This window comes from Neophocaena asiaeorientalis, unplaced genomic scaffold, assembly GCF_003031525.2.
Source record: "Neophocaena asiaeorientalis asiaeorientalis breed wild unplaced genomic scaffold, Neophocaena_asiaeorientalis_V1.1 scaffold129, whole genome shotgun sequence".
Lineage (NCBI taxonomy): Eukaryota > Metazoa > Chordata > Mammalia > Artiodactyla > Phocoenidae > Neophocaena > Neophocaena asiaeorientalis.
The window spans coordinates 7532858-7553761 of NW_020172446.1; the positions used below are offsets into that span (position 1 = coordinate 7532858).

A 20904-nucleotide genomic window follows, 5' to 3' on the forward strand; every position below is an offset into this window, starting at 1 on the left:
CTGATGCAGGGGACACAGGTTCGTGCCCCGGTCTGGGAAGATCCCACATGCTGCGGAGCGGCTAGGCCCGTGAGCCATGGCTGCTGAGTCTGCGCGTCCAGAGACAGGTATATAAAAATATAAGTAAAAATATAAGTAATTTTTAATTTTGTCATGAGGTAACAAGGAATCTAGTCTTGAGAATGTAATAGAATATCAATGTATTAGACAAGATCATTGCACAAATTGGGGCTAGAAACTACTCAGGATATAGGACAAAAATCAGAGATGTAGAGACTTGGTTGCACTATTATTTACAATGGTGATAAATTGGAAACTAAATACCCAGTGGTTAAGTGAATGTTGGCAAATGCAAATGATAGATAATAGAAAGTTATTATAAAATTTTTTTTTTTTTTTTTTGCAGTACACGGGCCTCTCACTGTTGTGGCCTCTCCCGTTGTGGGGCACAGGCTCCAGACGCGCAGGCTCAGCAGCCATGGCTCACGGGCCCAGCCGCTCCGTGGCATGTGGGATCTTCCCGGACTGGGGCACGAACCCGTGTCCCCTGCATCGGCAGGCGGACTCTCAACCACTGCGCCACCAGGGAAGCCCTGTACTTTTTAAAGTTAATTAATTATTTATTTATTTGGTTGCACCGGGTCTTAGTTGCGGCACGTGAGATCTATTTCCTGGACCAGGGATAGAACCCGGGCCCCCTGCATTGGAAGCATGGAGTCTTAACCACTGGACCACCAGGGAAGTCCCAGTTTTGTACTTTAAATTGTTTTATTGTCCTGTCTATTCATGAACCAGTACCATATTTTACATGAATATTTAAATATGCCTTCATAATATGTATTTAGTTTTTTAATGCCTGCCATTACTTTGACACTCTTTCCTTCAAATGGTGGAGCCTAATTTCCCTCCTCCTAAATGTGGTCCATACTTAATGACTCACTTCCAGCAAACAGAATGTAGTGGAGGTGATGCTATGTGACTTCCTAGGCTAGGTCATATAAAGGATAGCTCCACCTAGCTAACTCACTATTGGATTACTTGCTCTAGGGGAAGCTAGCTACCATGTCATGAGGACACTTAGGCAGCCCTTTGGAAAGGCCCACATATAAGACACTGAATCCTCCTTCCAGCAGAAAGCACCCACTTGGCAATCATGTGCATCAGCCGCCCTGGAGGTGAGTCTTCCTAATAGATCCCAAGCCAGAGCTGCCTAGCCAGTCCACTTATGAAATCCTGGCCCACTGAAACTGTGAGAGATAATAAATGCTTGTCATTTAAAGCCACTAATTTGGTGGGTAATTGGTTATGCAACAATAATAATATATGTTTAAGGCTTTATAATATTTGATAAAACTATCCTCTATTGTTCTTTTTCAGAGTTTCCTGACTATTCTCATTTTTTCATATCTATAACCTTTAGTATTCATTTGGTTAATGTGTGTGTGTGTGTGGTTTGTATACATACAGAAAGAGAGAAAGAAATTATGTTATAAATTAATTTTAGAAAAATCAACATCTTTGTCTTCCTATCAAAGAAAATGATTTATTTTTCCATTTGTCCAAGTCTTTTGTGTCCTTCATTAGTATGTATTTTAAAGTTTTGTTCATATACTTTCCACATTTATCACTTAGTATTGGTTAGTCTTAGATATTCTTTAAATGATATCTTTATCCATTTCACACTCTAATGGTTTGGGTCATATAAATAACACCTACTGATGATTTCTGCATATTAAAATAGTTTTCTATTTTAGTGCCTTTACCAAATTATCTCATTTTACAGTAGTTTCTTGGTTGATTTTCTTAGGTTTCCCATATGTGCAATTATATCATCTACCAATAGCAGTAATTATTATACCCCAAATATTTCTCTTTTGTCTAATATATTCTATGGGTCCTGGAATATAAATACCATAAATTCAGAGATTTTTGTTACTTTGTAACCTGCTTTGTTAACAAACAAGCACATGAAATAGTGCTTGGCACAGAGCATATGCCCACTATCTGAAGTAATTAAATGAACTGCATGGACTAGGAGCTCCAGTATAGGGCACCCTGACCTTGTTCCTGACTTTAGTGTGAACGTCCCTATATTTCCCCATTAAGCTTGATGTTGGCTTTTAGGCTGACTCAAATGTACTATTATCCCATGTTAAATAAGTATGTGCCTATTCTTATTATATTGAGCATTTTTATCTGAAATGGTTTTTTAGTTTTAGCAAATGCACCATTTTTATAATAACAGTAAAATTACTTTTCAAAAATTCTTTCCACATTAAAAGGATTTAAATATTTTAATTCAACAAGTGAAATACAGACGAACAGTAGCCATAAAACCATGGAGATGGTAATTTAAACAAGAACAGAAAAATGCTTAATTTTTACTATTTAAACTTCATCACTACTTAAATTTCACTCATTACATTAGTATAATATCTCATTTCAGCATCTACAATTTTAACAAAAGCTTGGAAAGTTTTTTGTTCAGAAACAGATGCTGGTCTGACAGAAACACATTTAAACATATTCTTTTTCTGGTCATAGTTTCCAACACACCTATGAACTCGGCCTCTAATCAGTCTTGGAAGTTCACGATCCTGTTTTTTAAAAAATAAATATCAAAAATAAATAAATAAATATCAATAAAGTTATTTATTACTTCATTTGAATTTCAATTTTTAAACTAATAATATGATCAACTAAATAATCACTCCAAAATGCTGTAATTCCCTTACCTCATATAGAGCCCCACTGCGACAAGACCATAATAGCTAGTCGTAAATGGGTGCCCTGACACAGAAGATCTTCACTTTGGTAGGGCTTCTTACAAGCTAGTGAGCTGCTGCTTCTTAAAAGACTAATTCCCAATATAATGGCACATGAATATTCACTTCTATTAGACTTCCAGAGTTCTACTTTCAGTAGATGACAGACTAGGTAGTTCAGACCAACTTTTCCACTGAAAACAACTAGAACACCTGGATAGAATATTTATTTTAAAATATCCTCATAGACACCAGAGAGATAAAAGGCAGTGAGGAGTTACAGAGACCCCATCTGGGAGAGGACAGGAGTCCAGAATGGGGCCTGATATTTGGGGATGCTTTACCCCCTGAGGTATCTGCTAATTACAGTCAAGGCAATTTGAGAGTGTAAGAGACTTAGCAGAGCTTCTGAGAGCTCATAGGGCTAGAGAAAAAATGGACTCCAGGGTCCCCCAAAGAAAAGAGATTCTGGTAACCACCCCACCCCCACCCCAGGCTTAGGGTTGGGAGACTCAAAAGGGTTGTGCCCTAATGGGACGAGTAAGCCAGAAAAAGACCAGCCAGCTCCAAATCCTCTCAGTCATGAATAAAATTATTCTGAGAGTTCTTTCGCTAAACAGTCATAAAAAGCACTAACTATAAAGGAAAATGTTGATAATTGCTAAAGGACCATATTAAAGTGAAGATTTTCTTTTCCTCAAAAGCCACTACTAAGACTGAAAAAGCAAACCACAGAGTATGAGAAGATATTTGCAATGTACATAATAGAGAAAGAACTTGTACTCAGAATAGTTTTTTCAAAAACTCCTATAAATCAATAAGGAAAAAAAACAATTTAACAGAAAAAAATTAGAAGAGGCCTGAACAGATTTTTCAAAAGAAGATATCTAAATGGCCAGTAAACATCAAAAGTGCTGAACCTCATTAGTCACCAGGGAATTGGAGAGAAATGAGATAGCACTAAACTTACCCACTAGAATGGCTAAAATAAAAAACAACGACTACTAAATGTTGATAAGAATGCAGAGAAACTACAACTCTCCTATGCTGATTGTGAGTACGTAAACTGTTACAACCCTGTGGAAAATTCTTTGGCAATAACTACTGTATTAGAACATACAAATGCACTACAATTCAGGAATTTTACTTCTAGGTATATACCCAACAGAAAGGCATGCATGTGCACAAGAGACATATATAAGAATGTTCACAGAGTATTATTCATAATAAAAAAAAAAACCAAGAAACAACCAAGATGCCCACCAACAGTAGAACAGAAAACTAAATTGTGATATATTCATACAAAAGAATATTGTACATAGAAATATAAATAAATGAACTTCAGCTACATGCCACAACACAGATGAATCTTACGTTGTGTTGAATGAAAGAAACCAGACATAAAACAAGACGTACCACATGATACTATTTATATAAAGTTCAAAAACAGGCAGAATTAATTTATGATATTAAAAATCACAGTAGTGGTTACTTGTAGGCAGAAAACAAGAGGGAGTGAATGGGAAGAGGCACAAGGATGCTAGGGTGATAGCAATGTTCTATTTCTTAACCTTGGTAATGTTCACTTTGTGATACCTTCATAGAATTGTACAGTTATGATTTGTGCATTTTTCTGTATATGTTATATTTTAATAAAAGTTTTTAAAAAACTTATCAGACTAGAGAAAAATAATCTTTCAAGGTATTATAAAAATTAACATGACAGCTACTATTTCTTGATCATCTGCTATGTGTCAGATGCTATACATTCATATATTTTATTATCTAATCTCCAAAACAACCTTTCAAAGTAGGAATTAGTCTCCCCAATTTACAGATTAAAAAATTGATGCTCAAGAAGTTTAAGGAGCTCACTCAAGGTCATACAGCTAATAAATGGTGGAGTACAAATTGGAATCCAAGTGTGATTTCAGAATTAAGCCCAATTTCAGAATTAATGCCAAACTATTTCACAAAGTATGTAAGTCTTACAAGGTGTCCAGCCTCCTTTGTTACTAAGCTCTTCCCTACGTCCCAGCCCACTCTCTCTGCTTTCCCCCAAGTTCATAACCACTACCCTTACCCCCATCACTTACTAACTCTACACTCCAGTAATTGTAAACTACTTGCAGTTTCCTGAACAATCCAGGCTCTATCTGAGCTTCATGTCTTTACATGTGCTGCTCCTTCACCTTAGAATGTGTTCCTCCAACCTCTTCCCCCACCTCCCAACACTTTGGCTTAATTCATTAGACCTTAAATATCTAAGACAAGACTACATTCTTCAAAAATCTTCCCCTGATCTGACCCATCCTCCCTATCTACTTCTATAGCACCCTGCACACACCACTTGTCATACCATTTATCATACCACAGTGTAACATTTATGTTTCCGTCTTTCTACCTGAGATTATAAACTCTTTGAGAGAAAGAGCCATTTACCACTTTTATTCCACTCTGTATCCCCTGCATCTAGCACAGCGCCTGGCATATAGTAGCCCTCCATTTTAGTTGAACAAATAAATAATTTTAAAATCATAATTAAAACCAAACAAAATGTTGAAAGTACCACTAAATCATTAACAGAATTTCTACTACAGTTGAATTATAGCCTGCATTTGTATGTTTTTGTTGGCATAGGCTTTGCAAAGAATACTTAAACAGATACTCACTATTTCATAAAATACACAAGGCAGAGTATTTTTCCCATCTCTCAGAAGAAAAGTCTTTGAACAATATGGGCCAGGTGTAACAGCTGAATCGAGAACAGCTAAGCAACATTGAAATAGAGGGGGAAAAAAATCAGTGTTGGTAAAATGCAAATAAAGTTTAACAAAGAGAAGTTGATATTTAAATAGCTGTTCCCACACCAACCTCTCATAGTTTTGTTTATACATTGATAAGAAAACATCTTAAGAGGGAAAGATATTTCTGAAACTTTTATTCTAAGGAAAGCAAAATTTCTGGCCCTCTCCAACCTAGGATCAGGTTATATGACAAAGTTTATACAACTGACAATAGCTGGCCATCTGAAGCTTTTTTCTTTGAATGTGTTTGATTGAGTGGTTAAATCCTCAGACCAGTCTACTACATTATAGTGAACAAAATACACAAGTATAACAAATAAACATCATGGTTTAATGAAAAAAAAAGCATTGAATTAGAATCAGAAGTCATGCAATTGAGTCTCAGTTCTTCAACTTACTAAATCGAACAACTGTTTAACCTCTTTCAAATCTGTTTCATCTATAAAATTCAAATGATAATTCATGTTTATCTCAAGAAATTACTATCAAATGAGACCACTATTCATTCCTTTAATAACCATCTATTAGGTACTGATAGTGAACATTTGTTACTTTGAGGTCAGCCTCCATTTCCCCTAATAATACCCAGATTTTCCTTTAGGAAATCTCTCCTATGCCATTCTTAGCCATATGATTTGGATGGGATTTGTCCCCACCCCTAGAGCCAGGAGTAACCTGAGACTGATATAAGCCAGTCAATGTACCCCCTTCCTCAGCTACAGAGCTCAGGGTTGCAGTGATGGGCTTGTTGCCCAGTCAGAAATGATGATATGCAAGGGGTCATTTGCTAGTTTCTGGGAAAGAGCAACCAGAAGAAACTATCAAAGAATGTGACTATGGTATAAGGAAGAATGTGTGGTATAGAGAATTTTGATAATCTTCTTAATGTCGTAAGGGAAGAGTCAGAAGCTGCTGGAGAGACCATAATTGGAGCCTCAAGATGAAGTCAACACTAACAGGATAGAAAGATGGCTAAAGGGCTTCCCTGGTGGCGCAGTGGTTGAGAGTCCGCCTGCCGATGCAGGGGACACGGGTTCGTGCCCCGGTCCGGGAAGATCCCACATGCCGCAGAGCAGCTGGGCCCGTGAGCCATGGCGGCTGAGCCTGCACGTCCGGAGCCTCTGCTCCTCAACGGAAGAGGCCACAACAGTGGGAGGCCCGCGTACCGTAAAAAAAAAAAAAAAAAAAAAAAAGAAAGATGGCTAAATCTCAAAAACGTAATGCTGGATGAAAATGTAAACTCTGTATTTTAAAACACATAAAACAGTAAATAAATATATATAAATTTATGAAATCAGATGTATAGAGTAAAATTATAAAAGCATGGAAAGGAAAGATACCATAGTGATTATCTCTAGAGAAGAAGAAAAATGGATAGCGGTTTTCAAAGATGTCTATAACAATAGGTAGGTGGATATTTATTCTCTGTATTTTTCTGTATGTTTGAAATATTTCATAATTTAAATATTTTATTTAACCTATGGAAATAAATATGTTTTGAATCTCTACTTCTTGTTTATCTCTTCAGTCTAAGTAAAACTAAATTCCAGAAACATTTTACAAAACTCTCCTCCCTTTTAAATATTAATTTAGAAAACAGGCTAATTGTAGGGTGTTTACTCATATCAGTAAAGGATTCTTCACAAATGTTCTTTCAGAATATTTGATTTATAATTTAACTTATATACAAAACTACTACTGTAATATAGTAGAAAGAACACTCTATTGAGAAGAAGACGACTTGGGGTCTAGATCCATTTCTGCTGCTAACTGGCATTATGATTTTTAGTCAAGTCTATTTTAATTATTTGCCCCACTTCCTCACCTACCTCAAGGGTTGGGTTAGATTACTTTTAAGAATCTTTCCATTTTTGACATTATGAATTAGAATTCTTCTACCATGAATAATCAAATACATCTTATGTCACACAAATCTATGACAGATACAGGAACTGAAGAAAATCCTAATAAACCATAATTCCTTTTATGAAATGTTATTTTTCTTTAAGATCCCCTAGGTATTCCTATTAACATTCAAAATTATTGTCCACATGGTATTACTGAAGTATTTTTGAAGTAGTATACCTACCTAATATTTCAAAAAGAAGTACAGTTTTCTGTGCATGTGCACACCAGTACTTCATGCTTTCAATAACTGCAGATATAATTCTTAAAGAATTCTCTTTCTCCTTAAGCTTTAACTGATACAATGATGCTTCCTTCTGAAAAAATGAAAACATAGCATTAGAAAAACCTGTCATTTTTTTCGTCATACTCATTCACTTTTCTATGTAAAGATTCTAGGTCCTTATAATAGGCACATGTGTAAAATATGTTAAAAGACTATGTAAAATATGTAAAAGGAACTATTGACAATTTTAGTACAGTTACTCCCCTAAATTAAAGGCATCATTAGTACTTTATAAAGGAGGAGAAACTATAATGCACTTGGAGAAAATTAATCAAGAAGAGGATTATTTTTTTTCTTTTTATCTGTTTTATACGGGCATTTATTCACTCATTCATTTGTCGATTCTTTGAATATTTTTAAAGCATCATGTGCCAATCCTGTGATAAACACAGGTGAGTAAAACACAATTCCTTTCCCTAATGTGCTCACACTCTGAGAGGGAACCCAGACACATTCATTCATTCATTCATTCCAAAAGTATTTACTGGCACCTACAATGTGCCAAACATAGCTAATGAGGAAACAGTACTGAACAAAACAGACAATCTATCTACCTTCAGAGACTGTACAGTCTAATAGGGGATTCAGAAAATAAATATAGAATGTCAGGAATTGCTATATCCTATGCATTAAAAAAAATAAACAGGGTAAAAGGATAAAAAGAGACAGGGATTATTATTTTAAATAGGTTGTTGAGTGAGGACTGAGTGAACAGCAAGTGTAAAGGCCTTGAGATGGGAATGTGTTTGGCATTTTTAAAGATCAACTAAAAGGGTGGAATGGCCAAGATGGCAGAGTAGGAAGACCCTGAGCCCACCTCCTCCCATGGGCACACTGAAATTACAACTATTTACAGAGCAATTATTGATGAGAAAAACCAGAAGACTAGCAGATAAGAAATTCTACAACTGAAGATATAAAGAACCACAACAAGACTGGTAGGAGGGAAGATACAAGGTATAGTCAAGACCCATACCCCCAGGGTGGGCAACCCACAAATGGGAGGTTAATTGCAATCACAGAGCACCAGGACCTGGCCTCGCCCACCAGCCTGTTGGACCAGTACTGGCATGCCTCAGGCCAAGAAAGTAGGCAGGCCTACAAGAAAGAAAGAGGAAGGAAGGCAGGGAGGGAGGGAGGAAAAGAAAGCCTGATGACATAAGGTCATACAAAAATAAAAGTTGAACTAATTAACTAAAATTTTAAAAGATCAACTAAGAATACAGTGTGCTAAGATACTAATTTTTGGGGAGGGGGCACCTTCCTTCATGAGGGCAGTGGCATATCCAAGAACACTTGATGGAACATTTTTTTCCAGCTACAATTACCTTCCCTCCTCTTCCCATACCTAACGAAGATATGAATGCTTCCTGTTGAGGATTACTGCCATAATGAGCCACTGTTACTAAGGTGACTATCATATCATTCTTGTGTACAAGGAAACAAGGTTGAGAACCACTGTGGAACATGCAATATTAGTCAGATTTCCAGAAAAAAAAAATTTACCCCAGATGGCTTATTGAAAAAACTGCTTACAGGTGTATGGGCAGAATAAACAGAGGGTACTTAAGCACTCAAAGACTAACAACAATAAGAAACTTCTACCACTCCTAGGCTGAAAGGACAAGAGGAGGAAATAAAATTACCAAGCCTGTGAAATCTGGACTTACGGAGGGGCTACATCATGCAGGGACACAGCTACCACCTGAGACACAACACTTAAGCAGGGGGGAATGGGAAAACCCAACCTCTCTCTCTACCCTTTGATGTCCTGCCTGGGACTTCCATTCCCACTGGCTGACTCCTAACAGAAGCCAGCTAATGGATCCCAGAATGATGCACTATGTAGGACCATTCAGCCTTCCAGAACACAGACAAGGGCTGAGGATAAAGAATCTATTAGACCAGGTGGCGAGCAAGGGAAGATAGCAAACAGCCAGAACATATATGAAAGACATTTACAAAGAATGACTAGAATGAGAGGTGGAGAGAGGAAATAAGGCTGAGGCACAGGTATGGGGAAGAATATAAACCAAAGCAGAGTCATATTAGAGTGCGTTTAGAGAATTGTGAAGAGTCTGAAATGGCTGGAGCATTGAAGAATTAGTGAAATATGGAATACGAAGCTGTAAAAGTAAGTAAGACCAGATTATAGAGCAGAAGTCAGCAAACTACAGCCTGCAGGCCAAATCTAATCTGCTGTGTTTTTTGGGTAAATTTTCATTGGAACTCAGCCACACCAATTAATTTATGAATTATCTATGGCTGCTTTTAAGGTACAACAGCAGAGTTGAGTGGTATAGTTGAGTACTTGCAAGAGAGACAATATGGCCCATAAAGCCAAAAATATTTACTATCTAACCCTTTACAGAAAAAGTTTGCTGACCCCTATTAAAAAAAAAAAAAGAGTGACATATGAAGAACTTGAAGAATTGCTGCAAGCAATGGATGAACTATCATCATCTCAATAATTAGCAAACAGTGAAATTCAGAACCTGGTAGGAAATTCTAAAGCAACTCTGAAAAGCAGCAGCCATTCACAACCTCTAAGAAAATATTTTGGACACTAACATATATCTACTCCAACAGAACTGGGTATTTGTGCTAATCGAGTAATGTATACCAGGGGAGTGATTTCAAATGCTCTTATCTCTGTAATTTTCTAAATACTTATCTCATTTTTTTAATGTAAATACAAAAGTGCAAATAATATTTAAAAGTTTACCTTGAGGGTGTTTTCTTCTGGAAAACCATCCAACATTTTTTTCTTAAATTGATTTTGTTGAAAATTGGGCTTAAATGCCTGTAATGAACCGTTTTTGTCTAGACCTCTCATTGTGGAGCCAGATATTTTTGACGAATGTGTCTGTGTGAGTACTTCGCCTTCTCTTTGGTGAGCTAAGTTAGTAGATTCAGATACTCTTAATTGTTTCCATTGTTGAGCCCCCAAATTCACTGGACATGAATGTATTCCATTATTTGTCATTAGATTTGTTCTCTTGCACTGAGGCTTAAAATCATTTCTATCCCAAGTTTTTAAAGTGGTATTTTTGTTGCCGTCTCTGTAGCTGAAATAGTTTTGTTTTTTAAATTAGTATTCATTTTGTTTCTATATACTTTTTCTTACGTGAAAGAAAATTATTAATGAAAATTTGCATTTACATGGTAATTTGTGGTTTATAAACTACTTTGTAATTACTGACCAGTTAGAAATTCCAAATACATCATCACAACAACCCTACCATATATTATACCTCTCTTGGTGAGGAAACCGAGTCTTGAGGAGGAAGTAACTTGCCCAAAGTCATATAGCAAGTTACTGACAATCCAAAACCCAGAGAATCCTAGTCTCCCAACTCAAAGTCCAGGGCCATAGAGTATATTTCTAAATTATACAAGCCTTCATATGACAGTGGTTATGAACCCTCAGGGGCCACGGCAGTGAAAGCCCCGAGTCCTAATCACTGGACCACCAGGGAACTCCCTGCTTCCTTTTTTATACATTTATTTTTTAAGTTTCTACAAAGTAAAATTTTCAAAAGTTAAACTATTGCTCGTCAGTGATTTTAAATCACAAGGAAAATAGACATAGACAGGGTAGATAGCTGTTTGATTAGAAATTTTGTACTTTTACTGTGTAGCTTAAAAACTCTACTTGTGAATATGTTTCAGCATTTTACTAGCTACATTAACCTAAGTGAGCCGTACCAGTTCATCAGAACATGATGTTAATGAGGCCAAAATTAAAAGTATAATTTCTGAGCAGGCTAGTTAAGAGTTCCACAGGGAAAAACTAGTCTAAGTCACAAATGCTTATTCCTGAATAATTTTCCTAAAAATACCACAAGTACCACAAGAGGGCAAACAATGCAACCCATACCTTGTTAGGGAAAATAATCCAAGAAAACGTCTAGGTTCCCTAGACCAGATTACATGGGACCTGAAGCTTGTATAATTTAGGGAGCTTTCGTAAGTAAATTAGGTACAAAATTCAGTATGAAAATAATGAGAAAAGAAATCACCACAAATAATTTAAAATTATTTTAACTTGATAAATACCACAAACATCACAATATCCAGGAAAAACTTATCATTAAGTAATTGCCTAATACACCTCTATAAAATTTTTTCCTACATTAATCACCTCTTCATATGGCAACAATTTTATATTCAACAGAGAGAACAGAAACATAATTTTCTCATTCCTCATGGCTGTGGAAATTACTTTTATTTTCATAGTTTAGGAAAGTTTCTTTTAGCTTTACAACTCCTTATTGGTAACAATGCATCTGCAACTTTCTCCAATGTTTTCGTTCAGGAGGTGCTCCTAGCCTGGGGAAATGCCTTGATATTTCTGTTTAAAAATTAATTAATTGATTAATGGCTATCTCTGGATCAGTGTGACTACGAATAACTTTCTTCCATTTACTTTTTTTTCTAGAATGATTATATTACTTTTATAATAAGAACAGTAGGCTATTATAGAAAAAAAATACTTTATCTTCCCTTAAAAGCAATTTATTGAGCTTTCCTGGTGGTGCAGTGGTTAAGAATCCACCTGCCAATGCAGGGGACACAGATTCAAGCCCTGGTCTGGGAAGATCCCACACACCGTGGAGCAACTAAGCCCATGCGCCACAACTACTGAGCCTGCGCTCTAGAGCCCGTGAGCCACAACTACTGAGTCCACACATCACAACTACTGAAGTCCTCGTGCCTAGAGCCCGTGCTCCGCAACAAGAGAAGCCACCGCAATGAAAAGCCCACGCACCACAACCAAGAGTAGCCCCCGCTCCCCGCAACTAGACAAAGCCCACGCACAGCACCAAAGACCCAATGCAGCCAAAAATAAATAAATAAATTTATACAAACCAATTTATTGATCTATCTAAACCTATTTGCCAGGTTGTGCCCAATTTCCAGTTTCTAAAGTCTTCACCTCTCCTCAACTGAGATTTCTTAACCATCAAGTGCAATCCCAATTTCACTAAGACCAGTTATTTAAATTGCAGGAGCTTTAGTATGAAAGCTTGAAGATCTTAACATCAGTTCACCTTGCTTATTGTCTAGTATACTAATTCTGGTAAATTAAACCTATCTTGACAACCTAATAGCTTAATATCTATAAGAATAGGAGTCTACATTGCTCTTGCAAATTCCATGTTTCAAGAGATTCTAGACAAGGGTTATCAGGTAAAATACAGGATGCCCAGTTAAATTTGAATTTCAAATAAATAACAAATAAAATTTTAGTGTAATTATGTCCCAAATATTACATGTGACATATACTAAAAAATTATTTGTCCATTATCTGAAATTCAAATTTTACTGGGCATCCTATATTTTTATTTGCTAAATCTTGCAATGTTAGCCTAGAGTCTAAACCTAAGCATAGAACCAGTTAAAAGATCTTCAGCAGATTACTAACTGCCTACTTGGGTTTTCAAATGTCTTCTGCTCCTGGATTTTCTGTTGTTATATTCCAACTGTCTGACAGATCATTTATTATTTCAAATTGGAATATCCAATACTGGCTGCCTATCCATATTACAGTCCGTTACCTAATTCTCTAATGTCTATCAGAATGCATTTTCTCCTAGCACTTGCAGCTGGAACTATGCCTCCGAGGACCATCTCAAACCACTGAATAGGCCTAGTTTGAAGCAGTGGTACTGAAGAAAGAACTGACTGGTCCTGAGGAAACCAGCATGAGTAATAAAAACAATACTAAACTTTTAAAAATAAAAATACTGCTTTGTTGTATTAACCACTTTATTAAAAGTTTCCCGCTTTTTAAAAAATATGGTATCTTCATCTACTAAAAGTGAAGGTGATGTTAACTTCACAGGGTTGTTGTAAGGATCATTAAAATAACATAACAAAGCACAAACCAATGACTGATATATGATCTGGGGTTGGGGTTGTTTTCCAATACTTTGTTTCCAAAATGATTTCTTTCAGTAGTTTGCCACTTACCCAAAAATACTAAAGTCCAACCTAAAAAAATAATCCATGTCCTCTATCTATTCATTTTTTTCTTATTATTTAGACATTAAACTTAGATATTTCTGGCAATGACCCAAAAGTACCCTCACCATTTTTTTTTTTTAATAAATTTATTTATTTTTGGCTGCATTGGGTCTTCGTTGCTGTGCGCAGGCTTTCTCTAGTTGTGGCGAGCGGGGGCTACTCTTCGTTGCGGTGTGCGGGCCTCTCATTGTCATGGCTTCTCTTGTTGCGGAGCACAGTTCTCTGGGCGTGAGGGCTTCAGTAGTTGTGGCGCACGGGCTTAGTTGCTCCGCGGCATGTGGAATCTTCCTGGGCCAGGGCTCGAACCCGCATCTCCTGCATTGACAGGCGGACTCTTAACCACTGCGCCACCAGGGGAAGCCCTACCCTCACCATCTTACCATATGCTTATGATTTCATTCTCTGTCTTTCTTATTCCATCCTATTTACCTTGGAGCTGATGATCTTACTGGGGTAAGGCTCAGCATTCTATTTGGTTCTCAATTCCTAAATATATCCGACATTTTTTTTCATTTATTTTTTTTTAACATCTTTATTGGAATATAATTGCTTTACAATGGTGTGTTAGTTTCTGCTTTATAACAAAGTGAATCAGCTATACGTATACATATATCCCCATATCTCCTCCCTCTTGTATCTCCCTCCCACCCTCCCTATCCCACCCCTCTAGGTGGTCACAAAGCACCGAGCTGATATCCATGTACTATGCGCCTGCTTCCTACTAGCTATCTATTTTACAGTTGGTAGTACATTTAGATACAGTTATTCTTGACTCTTTAACTATTGTCAACTAGATCATTAATAATCCACAGCAAAATCATAAATTCATGGTGATAAATATTTACAAAAATTTCATTATAACATGAAGTATTCTTTGGAAATATAATCACTGCCAAATTTACCTATTTTTAAAGTTATATATGGCATGTTCTCTTCTTTTATAAAACACAGCTAATATCACTATAGTTAGTTATTAAGTATATAAATTTCCTAAATATAATTCTGTTTAAGAAAGGAAGAATAGATAGAGGAGAAGGGAAGGGACTAAAGGAGGAGATGGGAAGGAGAAGAATGAATAAGAAAAATCTTAAGTAGACTCACCTCCAACCACTCTTGCTTCTTTCAGCATTTAATTGAATAGATTTAGACACAGAATCTTGACTTCTCAGGGGATGAGAAACTGAATGTGGTATTTGCCTTTCAAGGAAATATGTATTATTAACTATTAATAATTTGTTCCCCGATTGAGAAATATAAAAATATAAAATATATATAGATGAATAACATCAGTCTGTAACAGACACATACATTCATTGGTATATATTTTTCCACATACCCTGTGTTCACTGTTTTCGTTAAAGGAGGCAGCTCTGGATTCATAGCTTCCCAGGCCCAATCTCAAAAGATACAAGTAATATAGGTAAGAGTAAGATAGGGAGCATTTTTTGAAATAATTCTTTCATATTTATTTAATATGTGGGGGGAGGCAGTTGAAAGTTTGAAGGAGAAAAGGACTTGAATATATGGACATGTTCTTCAATAGTACTTTGTTGTGGAATTTGTCATAGGCTGCCTTATTAATTTTTTAGATGTCTTTCTTTCCCATTGTATTCTAAGCAAGGTAATAGTTTAATCTGTATCTCTTCCACAGTCAATCCTAGTATAGCACCTTGTATTCTGTAACATAAATTCAGTGTAATAAATGTTTCTTAATCCCAACCCACAGCAAGAAATACATCGAAACCCGGAATATATACAGGCATGGTGTGCATGTGTATGCGCGCACGTGTGTGTTTGAGGGAGAATATAACAATTTTACTATCAATTCTTATTCTTACTATATGATATACTGACACTTTCTATTCTATTCTTTTCTATTTTATTCTCTTCTATTTATTTTTTAAAAGGTTGGTTATTTCCTAACCTACTAATGGATCAAGAAAAAAAATCTGAAAAACACTGATCTAGTCCTATCTCTTGCCCAATATAAGAATCTTGTTATATCTCTGACAGATAGTAATCCTGGTCAGAGTTTGAAACGTTCAGTACTTCAGGAGAATGCACACTTCCCTATGGAACAACTCAAATTGTGATTTTTCAAGATCATCTATCATTCATGCTACTTATAAAAATATTTTAAATAGTAGAGAACTTTTTAAATGGCAGAAGATGACCACTTATGCATATCCATGTGAATTTTTAATTTTTTATCCATAAAAATGAGAATAATATGAAATTCATACTTCCAATTCCTCAAATGTGGAAGAAAACAAAATAACTATAGATGTAAAAGTAGATTAAGGTCTATGGTTGCACAAGGATTTTTAAATTCTAGTTGCATAAAATCCTATTAAAGATTTTTAAGTGTGTCCCCCCAAAATGTAAATGTATATAACCAGCATGTACCAAGTATATTTCAGACTGTCTGCCTGTCCATGCCTTCTTCCATAGAGAAGTAAAAAGCAAGCAAACATTAAGACCTTTCAGCACAAACCACCACAGCTAATTGTTTCAGATATGAGAGGCTAACCATAAAGATAAATTAGGATTTCAGTGACCTCATTTAATATAAGCTGAAGCAGAGGCTCTCTGTCTTGATTTTGAATCAAGAGAAACAGAGGGCAGCCAATGATGGGCCCTGAGAACTAGAACTAAAAGTTACGTTAACACCAAGCAAGAGCAATTTAGTTCACACGCCAGTCGAAGCTATAAGGAAGCCAATGGGATGAAAGAGTGAAAAGCCAATAAACGAAAAATGGCAAAAATTATGTAAGAAGAGAAAAAAGACTAGGGGCAAGCACTAGAAATTCCTGGGCTTCTACCCTTCCTAAGGTCTACTTTCTTCCATTTTTCCCGTGTTCCCATTCACACTTATCCTTATTCCTGAAGGAACTTGAGTTTCTCCATTCTTTATCACCAAATGTTTAAGTCATAATATCTATACGTGTTTTGAAAAAGAAAAAAAAACCTTTACAATATAGGTTACTACTTCATTAGAACAAAGGCTCCAGATTTAAGATACTCCATTTAAATGCTAAGACACTCTCGTAGACAAGGAAACTCAAACTACTATACTGGAATGTTCAGAAAGAACCAAGTAATCCTATAATTGGATAGTGGAAAGAAGAAAACAATAAACTTTCTATTTCCATTATAATAAAATAGAAATGGTAATTTTCTATAATCCTATTTCTTCTTTTCTTTTTTTTTTTTTTTTTCCTTTTTCTTATTTTCTGAAAATTTTCACCTTATTTTTTTACCTGTTGGTAGAGGAGGGAAATCATAACTGTCAGAAGCAGTACTGATACCTGGATCGTTTTTAAGTGGATTGGATGTTAATGGCTGTCTATTCCTCTTTTTCTGATTGAACAGTGGATTTTTTTCCTATTTCTTATTTTCTGAAAATTTTCACCTTATTTTCTTACCTGTTGGTAGAGGAGGGAAATCATAACTGTCAGAAGCAGTACTGATACCTGGATCGTTTTTAAGTGGATTGGATGTTAATGGCTGTCTATTCCTCTTTTTCTGATTGAACAGTGGTACAGGCAAACAGCCTAAATTGAATGTTCCGATAAATAAGTACATAATAGGCAAATAGATCTAGTTATAGACTAATTACTAGTATATAATAATTCACGATTTGAATTTGTCTGCTTCTATATATTAATTTTATATTTATTACAGATATATTTCTATAGATTTGGAATTTTTTTACACTCTTTTTAAGATCCCGAATAGCCTTGTCTCTCTAAAAACTCCTTTCTTGTTCTATGTTGACCCTGCCTTAATTCCTCTTGTTTGGCAGTAATTCCCATCTCCTCCCTCATCCCCCTACCCTTTCCAAATCCACTTTTTGTTTTCCTTACTCCCCTCCTGTGCTTGCTTATCACCATATCAACTGGAGGGGACACTTCAAGTACAATAGAGGTAAGGGAGAACCAAAATTTGACCCATTTTGCTTTCCAAAACCCTAACCACTCTCTGACTATGGTAGCATACCCTTTAAGGCCATGGTTCTCAAACTCTACTTTGACTAAGATTTATCTGTGGTTATGCTTAACATGCCAGTTTTTAGACCCCACCCTCATAGATTTTATTTCAATCGACTTGCTTTGGAAACCAAAACTCTGCAATTTCAACAAGAACTCCAGGTGTCTGTAATGCGTATTTTCTGTGGATCATTTTGAGAATGCCTTAGAATGATAGTAATAAATCCAAATGAGAATAAATACTACTCCAAACCCTCCAGTTGAGGGACCTGGGATCTCAAGTCAGGTCAAAAGTCAGAACACTAAAACTAGAAGGGATCTCAGAGGAAAAAGAAAAAGCTTACACATGGCCACAGTGAAAGAACCTAGATAGGGCCCACACTTCCTAACTCTCAGTTCAGATACCTTGCCACTATACCATACTCTAGTTGGTCCATCAACACTTACACTTACATGAGCATATAGATTCTGGTAACTGTCTGATGAACGGCTGGGAAAATGATGTGGGCTCAGACTGTTTGAATTTGAATTACAACTTCAAAGCATGTTTCAATTAAAATTTAAAGTACAAACTACGGCTATTTCCTTAAACTCATTGTGCCAAAATGGCATATAGTGAGAGGCAGAATAATACAGTGATTAAAAGAATGGAGTCTAGGTTCAAGTCCTGGCTCTCCCACTTCATAAATTACTTATTTAACCTCTTTGTGCCTTTGTTTCTCATCTAGAAAACAGGGATGACAATAATAACTCTCTCAGAGTACATAAATTAACATATAATTAAATGCCCAGAATACAGTACTCCCCCCATAAATAACAGCTGTTGTTATCTTCAGTGTACATTATCATCATTCCTTTGGTTCTCTTCATTCTTGCCCTCTGTCCTTATACTAACAAATTGGGAAAGCAGAAATGGCAGGGGAAGCTATTAGGGAAACAGAAGCACTTCTGAAAATATTTTACATAGTCACAAATAAAAATTAGAATATTATTAATTTCATTATTTTCAGCTTACAAAGCACAAAACAACTCAAGCACATGGGATTTGTAGAAAGAACACAAGAGTAAATCCAGGAAAGTCTGATTTTACTTCCACCTAAGCCACTAAGTGTTTCGTCTTGAGTAAGTTATTTTACTTCCTTCGACCTAAAAAGTAAAGAGGCTAGACTATATGTTCATTCTTTTTAAAAGTTCCTTCCAAAATGTTGCATCTATATACTATACAAGGTTTACATAGTATATACAAACTATAGAAATTTAAAAAATAAAAGTCAGACAATACCTGCTGTATTTCGAGTTGAATTTTCATTTATGTTTCTCTTCATTTCCTTCGATATCAAAGTCTATAATTTTTTCTTTAGTGCTCCAACTTTACAACATGAAGTTGTTCGACTAAACCTTCAAAGAAAGAAATTTATACCTTGTATTGTATCAACAACAAAATCAAGTTCTCAGCCTAGTAATTACTGAAATTTTGGTTTAAACCTATGGTTTCAAACCTGATAATGTAAACTCTCTGCCAGACTCTTTTGCTTTCTGAGTGAGAATTTACAGCATAACCCATTTTTCCAAATCTGTTTGAAATAAGACTAGTGTGGCTATAATCTTGCTTCCTAAACATCTGTGGATTTTCACAGAGTCTACATAATTTATTTCAGAATCAAGGACCCACAGTGAGAATAATTCTGAACCAGATCTACAAAGAGACGGACTACAACATTGGCAAACATACTTACAAGGCCAGGGAGGAAACATACACAATTGAACTAGCCATGTGAGAACGTATTCTGTGTCTCACTTTCAAAACACTGTGCAGATCATCTGCTTTGGCCATTAGTTTGAGATCCCTGGATTACATAATGCCAAAGACTAAGGCCTCACTTAATATCCAGAATAATTGTACTGATAAGTTTCCACTCCGTTTCTATAACTTAAACAAGTGAAATAAGATTTTTTTGTTTTTTCTTTTACCACAGAATTTCTGTTGTCGTTTTTTCCATGTTTAGCCTCTTATATTTTGATCCCAATTTAATTCAATAAATACTTGCCTATTTCACGAAAAGGTAAGATTCAAATCCAAATAAGATCATTCCTGCTCCCAAGTTCTCTGCCCCATGAGACAAATAGACATGAACACCACTGAGTAACAATGCAAATCATACTGAGGTACATATTAATTTCCAAATATCGTTTCTAGAAATAAAACTTGGGAAATATGAGGTCAGGGGCTGCCCCTGCTTTGTTTCCACAGATTGGTCTTGAACCTGGATATAGTATGCCCTTTAGAAAATATTCTTGATGCCGTTCTAGGAACCAAAACAGGTTATGTGACCTTTTCTCAGCCCAGAAATACCAACGCAACACACATCCTGAGCTTAGAGGGGGACGACAAGAGACTCAGGCAAACAAAAGCGCCACATCCTCCCCTGGACCACTGACCCTGGGGGCAGGGACCCTAAGGTGCCCCCCACTCCGGCTTCCCACTGGACCCTAATTACATTAAGGCGGGTGGTGACATCGATGTGCAGAAAGTTTGCTCAATGCGCACACACGCACACACCCTGCCCCAAAGGCCGTTGCCTCAGAAGGAGGCCGTCGGGCCTACTTGGGCGCCTCTTGGGGAAAAAACATCAAGCTCCAGTCAGGGCTCATGTTCTCTCCCAATGATCTCTCCTGACCCAGGGATCGCGGCAGTTTGGTAACTAGGGCCCACACAGACTCTTTCCCTCCTTGGCCCTCCTGTCATACGACACGCAACTTTAACCTTCAGGTTCCTCGCCTCCGTCAACCGCCACCGCGTCAGCCACCACCAGCCGCCTTCCCGCCGCCGAAAAGACGCGGAAGTCGTGCTCTGCGCATGCACGGCCCCGCCGCGCGCCACCGTCGGCGCAGGCGCAGAGGCCACCATCTGGGGGCTCGGCGCCGTGTCGTCGTCACTAATGCGGACAAAGAGGGAAAGACACGCACCCCTTTTCCCTGGCACGGAAACATGAACGCGCCTCCCCCTTGCGTTCTCATATTGTTGGGTACACTCCCTTTGGAGTTTTGCCCAGAGAGGGACAAGCCTGCTCAGCCAACCTTCGCCCCAGCTTCATCAGGAAGTTAGGCAAGAGCTGGTCGCC

At 36.8% G+C, this 20904-nt stretch overlaps 1 protein-coding gene across 1 annotated transcript; it reads right to left on the minus strand.

Moving 5' to 3' along the window:
* Positions 1-2275: 2275 nt before the first annotated feature.
* On the minus strand, positions 2276-20702 carry SPATA22 (spermatogenesis associated 22). Its single transcript, XM_024737332.1, has 8 exons — positions 20541-20702; positions 19065-19180; positions 15130-15190; positions 14895-14990; positions 10489-10831; positions 7662-7794; positions 5438-5535; positions 2276-2597 (listed from the first exon to the last, which is right to left on the minus strand). Exons 2-8 carry the CDS (start codon positions 19105-19107, stop codon positions 2406-2408), a joined length of 966 nt encoding a protein of 321 aa, XP_024593100.1. The 5' UTR covers positions 19108-19180; positions 20541-20702; the 3' UTR covers positions 2276-2405.
* Between the last annotated feature and the right edge of the window lie 202 nt (positions 20703-20904).

What these genes read in the sequence shown, in the direction of transcription:
- SPATA22 (XM_024737332.1), bottom strand. Translation starts at nt 19,107, where the DNA reads ATGAAGAGAAACATAAATGAAAATTCAACTCGAAATACAGCAG. An exon ending in TTCAACTCGAAATACAGCAG is followed by an intron (nt 15,191 to 19,064) that starts GTATTGTCTGAC and finishes GTATCTTTTGAG; the next exon opens with ATTGGGCCTGGGAAGCTATG. An exon ending in CTTGTGTATTTTATGAAATA is followed by an intron (nt 2,598 to 5,437) that starts GTGAGTATCTGT and finishes TTTAAAAAACAG; the next exon opens with GATCGTGAACTTCCAAGACT.